The sequence below is a fragment of the Cantharellus anzutake genome, assembly GCF_015039405.1.
Source record: "Cantharellus anzutake strain C23 chromosome Unknown EI90scaffold_23, whole genome shotgun sequence".
NCBI lineage: Eukaryota > Fungi > Basidiomycota > Agaricomycetes > Cantharellales > Hydnaceae > Cantharellus > Cantharellus anzutake.
Genome location: NW_024066973.1, coordinates 547,913 through 555,081, shown reverse-complemented (window position 1 = coordinate 555,081; position 7,169 = coordinate 547,913). Strand labels below are relative to the sequence as shown.

The 7,169-nt window shown below is 49.9% G+C and overlaps 1 protein-coding gene across 1 annotated transcript; it reads right to left on the bottom strand.

Annotated features, from left to right (window-relative positions):
* Positions 1-698: 698 nt before the first annotated feature.
* Positions 699-4,341, bottom strand: EI90DRAFT_3016408 (uncharacterized protein; the record flags this gene model as incomplete). Its single annotated transcript, XM_039056983.1, has 7 exons — positions 699-2,413; positions 2,621-2,692; positions 2,749-3,193; positions 3,260-3,336; positions 3,415-3,774; positions 3,854-3,906; positions 4,265-4,341. The coding sequence occupies 7 exons, from the start codon at positions 4,339-4,341 to the stop codon at positions 699-701; spliced, it is 2,799 nt and encodes a 932-aa protein (XP_038916111.1).
* Between the last annotated feature and the right edge of the window lie 2,828 nt (positions 4,342-7,169).

Here is a 7,169-nt window from a genome sequence, read left to right as displayed (position 1 = left end):
AGCAGATGATACTGTCAGGGACCGACCCGGGGTTGAGAGCGTCCAGGTATATCGCCTGGGGCTGAGGGCCCGGTAGGGTGTGGCGTGGGCGTGCGTAACAACGGGCCCAAAGCAGGCAAGGGTCCGTGGCCACTTAGACTAAAGTGGGAAGTGTGAGAAGAAGGTTGCTTCTCAGTTCCCACTTAGGCTGTGTTTATGTACACGCGGTTGGAGGTCACGTGGGGAGCGCCACATCATCTACACGCACAGCTGTGTCCACCTGGGTATCTCTGTAAGAGGTCTCAGGCACGTCCGGTGTGTAGGGCATCACCCGGTGTGTCCGGGTCCGGGTGTGTTGCGCAGCCTGGTTAATGGTACATCAAGCAAGGAAGTCATCTGTGTAGTAGAAAAGGAAAGAAGGAGAAAGAAAGGAAAGAAGAAAGAGAAGGAAAAGGGAAAGGGAGAAGGAGAGAAAGGAGGGGGGAGGATGGGGGCAGCAGGTGAGGATAGTGGGATCGGGTGGGGTCGGACCGGGTGGAGTGGGGTCAGGCAGGTGTGCCCTGACAGATACAAACAGCAAGTCAAACTGCTAATGCTGCCATTTCCACTGACAAAATAGATTAATGAGCACAGGAGAGAAGATGTTACAGATGAAGGGGGAGAGGGAGGAAAGAAGGGAGAGAAAAATGATGAGATGGGTTCACCTCTTACCACCTCACCTAGGTGGGCTGGGCATTCTTGATGAAGGCATTGGCAAGGGCTTTGCACTGGTGGATGACCTCCAAAACAAAGTGTATGGGGGTGACATAGGTCACATCAGAGCAGTCGGTGGCCCCACCACCACCAGTGAGAATACCTGCAATGCGGCCCATGCCATCAACTACAACAGCACCAGAATCTCCTTTGGCAGAAAAGGGGCCAGATTCCTTGTCCAAGGGGATAACTGCCAACTCTTTGGACATGGCAATGTCATGCTCAGTGAAGTACTTGCGGACATATGCAATGACCCTAAGCACTTTACCCACAGTCACATTTGTTGTCCTACCCTGCTTCAGGACTGTGATACAGGGGTCACCATTCTGATCTAGCATTGTTGGCTTGCGCATTTCCTCCATGGGGATGGTACCCCAGAGCTTGAGAAGGCGATTGCCTGGCCAGGTAAAATGGTGAGAGTTCACTGGGTTGGGATACATCTTCCGGGTGAGCTCAACATCCGAGTACTTCGTTCCAAGATCAATGAAATTTCCGGGAAAGTGGGAAGGGGTGACCTTGGAGGATTCAACCTCGAAGACAGCAATATCTTGGGTGAACTGCTGCTCGGGGTTGCCAGCACCGGCGACAATTTTGGGAGAAAACTTAACATGGCCAAGAATACGATTCTTGGGAGAGGACCATTGCCGTTTGATCTCCTGGAGGAACGTTGTGAGACGCTGCTTCCTCCTCTCCGCTTTCCTCTTCTCATCCCCGGCATCTTCATGTATCGCCCGAGACTCGGCGTCTTCCCGACCTGCTACCCCCGCCATACGGTTCTCTTGGCTAGCGATAATGATGTTCTGGCTGTCGATCTCTTGCTGGATGAGGGCGAGATGCTCTTGGAATGCCGCTTCACTGAGGAGTTGCACGTTGTGGCGGGGCAGACTATCATTGATGCGCTCGAAGTCTTTATTCTCCGCCCGAGGGAAGAGAACATGACGGGCAGTGACCCCGTAAAGCTTGTCGATGCCGTTGACTGCCATGAAGAACCCAACCGTCCCTTCAGCCCAGGGGGTGCTCTCAGCACAGATATTCATGCCGAGGGTGGTAGTGAAGGGCTCGCGTACGATTGCCGTGGGATCGATGATGTCGGTGGGCTTAAGGAGTGCGGGACCGGCGAATTGGACGAAGTCGGATTCGCGCAGCTCAACGTCAACACCCTGGATACTGTAGTCGAGTAGGAGGCGCTTGCACTGGACAGCAACCTCGATCCCGACATCGTAGGAGAGGCGGGTGGGAGTAGAGTAAACGCCTATCCATAGGATAAGATTTCCGTCAGGCTCGTCGAGGTAGGCGATCCGGACAATCTCAGTACTTGACCAGTTGACCTGATTCTGGTTGAGGATGTTGTGCACCTTGAGGGCAAGGTCATCCTCCCAGACATCGAAGAGCTCGTGTTCTCCTAGGATACGAAGCTCCTTAGCCCTAGGGTACGCCTCCGGGCCAGAGGGCGGGTACCACGGCCCGCCAGTGCGAGCAATCAGCCAGGGGTTGGAATGAAGCCCCCAGTAGTACTGTGTGGCCTCGAGTTCGGAGACACGGGGCGGAGGGGAAGGAGTGGCGAGCCGATTGGAGTGATCAAGGGTACTGAGTATGTCGGTCGTGGGAGAGGAAGTGGCAACTTTGTCTATGTTCCTGCCGCTGCCGAGCCTGGTAGAGTCAGAGAGAGTGGTGGAAGACACTGGAAGAAGGGGGGCAAACGGGAGCTTAAGTACGGGAAGGCAGCAGAAATGCGAAGAACCTGACTTTGCGATAGATCGGGAAAGAAGGGAAACCATTTTTTGGTTGATCACATGACATTTATCGTCATTCATTGTGCGAATTTGTCGTTATACAAGGGAGTCAGCATCATCTACGTCCTCATTTTTATTGCTAGATTTGGATGAACGTTGTGCGAGGATTGTCAGTTCTTCAGGCTCCTGGGAGTTTGTAGTCGCCTTCTTCCCCCGCTGAGTGGAGGCTGAGGCATCCACAAAAGCAAAACATGATCAATCGATCGCCCAGACCACCACAAACAAATGGCGATCAGGAAGTCGTCATAATTGGGAATATGTATCAAATGATTAGCGGAAAGTGGTGCACCTCGGATGGTCCCAATTACACTCAGAGTCCCACGTGGCTCCCCGTCATCGTGTTCGGCTGCACCTGTCTTTTGCAAATTTGGCTCCCAGGATAGTGAAGGAATGGAGCCATACCCTTCGTTGGCATCCGCAACAAGCCGCATTCGACCATCTCGCCACCTCGCGTTCGCTGGCAGACCCTCGCATAGACTGCGGAGCGCATTGAGGCATTCATTCTGGTGGAGGGAAGACAATAAAGAATTTTCAGAGGGAATGCAGACGGGACCAAGGTCATGTACGCGGTGCTGAGATGGGAAGAAGTATTGAATAAAAGAAAGGAGGGATTTCATAATGGGGGAACGGTCCTTCTTGAAGGATGACGAGGGTGTTGTGGACGACGACTGTTCGGGCACAATGAGTCTTCTACAATTTTGAACGAATAGGCGGGTGTAAAGACTCTTACTGACATCGGCAGCAACAGTTACAACTGTGGGCAAGCCCTGGGCTTGCAAGCTTCGAAGTAGAGTGTCACCCCAATCATCCACTTCGACAGGACAAAGATAACGTAGTCAGCCTTGGTCGCGTCGAGTGCGGCATAGAATGAGTGGTATGGTAGGAGTACGGTTTGAAGGGACGTTTTGAATCGAGGAATTCTTGGGGGACATGTTAGCGACGACGAACAAGGGAATAAACATCGGATGCTTTACTTCACTTTCCACAAGCCAATTTGCGGTATTTCTCCGAGAATTTCTTCCCCCAAGTCCAATGGGCTCAATAAGGCACAGCATTGACATCCTCACAAAGGGATGATTGCTACCACCCTGGGAGCCGCATCGGGACCAGAAAAACCCGACCCGCCTCAACAATCTCAGCTTGCTTTTTCGCTCGCAAATGTTTTGACTGGATGCGTCGGTCCGCGCGGAGCTGCGCTGCGGCACTCTGAGGTTTTGCGACGCTTTGGCAGATTGGCGTACAGCCTGGCCTAAGGGTAGAAATCCAAAAAAGGTCAGAATAATGGAGCGAAGGCGAGTCGGTTGTGCAGACACACGGAGGGCTATTACCTTTCGACAAAGCCTTGAGCTGACCCTTCGTTTTTATGTCGTGATTTGTTTGGCTAACATATAGGGAAAAAATTCAGGGGAACAGCATTGAAGCTCTATCGCACCCCCCGTACCTGCTTGAGGGTTGGTCGATGATGGTGATGTGGAGCTGACATGATGATGGCTTGTTTGTTTGTTTGTTTGTTTTATTCTGGATATTTAACCTGCAGAGCTTTAGGCTGCTCACAAGAGCGCCAAGGGCAGGGGTCTCGAGAAAAATACACGCAAATAAAGTAAAAATAACAGATAAGTCCGATCTGAGAACACTCGTCCTTCTTCGTCCGAATGAAACCCAAGCCATATTCCCCTGGTGAGGTCCTCTATTATTGCCAATTCAGGATAACACAGGGTCCTCCCAACAATTTCACTTACTGTACTGGCACGACCAACAACCGGTAACGCGTAACGCTGGCCTGCCGGTCCGGTTCAAATGTAAAATTGTAACGCATAACGCGAGGCAGCCGGTCGGCCTTCCAGCATAACGCAGATTCACGGACTTTGTGGTGGCTGTGCTGATGTAATTCAATTTTCCTTTTTTGTATTGTATATACATTCAAAAATGTGAATAGCAAAATTCGGCCAACTCCGAAGCCATCCCATAGGTGATGAACACGTGCTTGAAAAATTTTTTCATTTACAGTAAATTTCATAACACGTTGCCAAATGTGTGCCAGTATAATATAAGATGAATAAATCCTGCTACACCGCAGCTAAGGTAAGACCCGATCTCGTTAAAAAACAATCAAAAAACCAACCTGTAATCACATGTGAATCCGGTCGGGTGTAACGCATAACACAGGGTTGCCGGTTGGTGGTTTTCCGAAACTTTTTCCCACGACTCCACGTGACCCGATTGTTGGTCGTGCCAGTACAGTATACCGCATGCCGCTTACTCTGCCTTCCCCCCTCCTCTTTGTACTATTATTCCACTTCACTGCTTCTCTCATGCTTTCCGGACCACTGCTACCTTCCAGTTCCTCCACCAACATCACCAGTGAGTAACTCAATTTCTTCTTGCTCTTTCTCTTAACAGAATATCCTTAGCTCTACCTGGTCTTACAGCCTTTTACCACCTGCTGAATTGCCATCTTCTCACCAGTTAATTCCCCTTGCTGAAAACCACGGTGTTTCTTTCAACGTTTGCACTGTGTCGCATATTCGTGACCATTTACTTGTGCATATTCCATTTGGTGACTGTTACCAGATTTCCCATCAGGCCTGCCCCTTTCCCTGTGTCCACCTTTGCACCCAATTTCCAGATTATGACAGATATCTTCATGATGTACTTACCTTTTTGCTCTCCTCTGCCTCTACCACTTCTATTGCCTGCACCCCATCACCTTTCTTGCACCCATTATTTGCACCCACTATTCACACCCGTTAAATTGTGCCATTGTCCATCACTTAGTGGCACCGATAGTGGTTCCTGTCTATAGCCCCATAGCGGCGCCTCCTTCTTTCTCCCACCACCACTTGAGTTCCTCAGCCATTCAGCCAATACCATTTTATTCTTATTCAATTCGCTTGACTTACTAGTGGTCGATATTGTTGCTGCTGATCCGCTCCTTATTGACATTTGGTTCATTCCTTTATTGACACTTGGTTATTCCTTTATTGACATTTGATTTATTCATATATTGACATTCTGATCCGCCACCATATTGGCACCTAGATTGTTGGCCTATCCATTCTGCCTCCCAACTTCACCATCCTCTGTTCCATTTCCCTGGTCCTCATCGCTCTTTTAGTTTGTCGCACTTACCATTCCGCTCCTGTCCCACACCGGACTGACCAGCCCCTTCTCTGTTCTCCTTTCATACTTATACTTGTAGTTTATTGTCAATGTACCTCAGTTCAAATATCGACTAGAAATCCCCCCCAAGTACTCTCATCTTAAGTTTGCCTCTAAGTTTCATCCCTGCCTGAGTAACGTCGCCGCAAGGTCCCCCCACTACCCTGAAATACAGGACAGCCTAGAACACGTGGCGCAACGCTCCAGCTGAGTCGTTGAAGCTGAAGTCTCAACTCCCAAGATGCCTTGCAATGGAGTTGCATTCAAGCTAAGTGCCCACTCGCGCTGCCGCACTTCACTCCACTTCCTGCAATTACTTTGAATACTGTTTCTGACATGGAGGGAACCTTGTGGTGATGTAGGCTCAAGTGAAGACAAAGTAATCTACAATATGCATAAATACAAAAGGGAGAACAGAAGAGGGGCCAGTCAGTCTGGTGCCTAAATGGGAGGCAGAGCAGTGAATGTGACAAACTAAATGAGGGATGAGAACCAGGGAGACAGAGAGTGAGAGAATGAATGAGAGTGGAATGAACAATTAAACAAAGAGGCAAAGTAGGGAGGAAACCTGAGAGAACTGACAACCTGGGTGCCAATATAGTAGCAGATCAAGTGTCAATATAGGGATGGATCAAAGGTGCCAATATTGGCCACTAAAGTAAGTTAAGTGAATGGGCAGGAACAGGACATGTGGGTGCTCAGCAATAAATGAATAGCATGTAGCTGAGTGATCAGCAAAGTTAGAGTGGTGATGGGAAGGGAGAAGGTGCCAATGTGGGACCACAGATGGGGTCAACTATTGGCACCACTGAGTGATGAATTATGGAGAGGACTGACAGGGCAAGATAAGTGGTGGGGAAGTGGGAGAGTGGTAACTGTTAGAGATGGGCGGATTCAGATGACTCCGGAGTGGAATCAGAGACTTAGCATGGAGGGACCTTGGCCTCAGCGACTCAAGCGGAGCGCTGTGCCATTGCTGTTTGTCCATTTGGTCCTTAATTTCACAGTAGGCGAGCAGGAAGTCTCTAGGGGGCATTTCAGGTTGATTTCGGACTGAGCCTTTTCGAGTATGTACAAGCGCCGCTATATATAATGGAGGGGGTGAAAGCACAAGGAAACGAAGGGGGACCGAATCAGAATGAAGGCGTCCGAACGGGAACAAAGGGGTGACAGAAGCAGAGCGGTACCGAAGGTCATAAGGGAGAACCTATGATACATCTGAAAGGAGGTAAGGAGGGCAAGGCCCAGAGGGGCAGGAGGATGAGGGGAAGTGGGGATGATGACTACTGGCTAAAATGGGAAGAAGCAGCAGTCCAAATAGGGATGAGGGAGAAACGCGAGAAATACATTACAAGTGGCGAAAGTGCTGAAGATGATCTGCAAAGCTCGGAGGTTGCAGAGCTTATGGAGGCAGGGTTGAAAGTCCGAGGAATATTGGCAATGGTGTTTATGTAGTATGAGATCACCAATGCAATGGACTAAGAC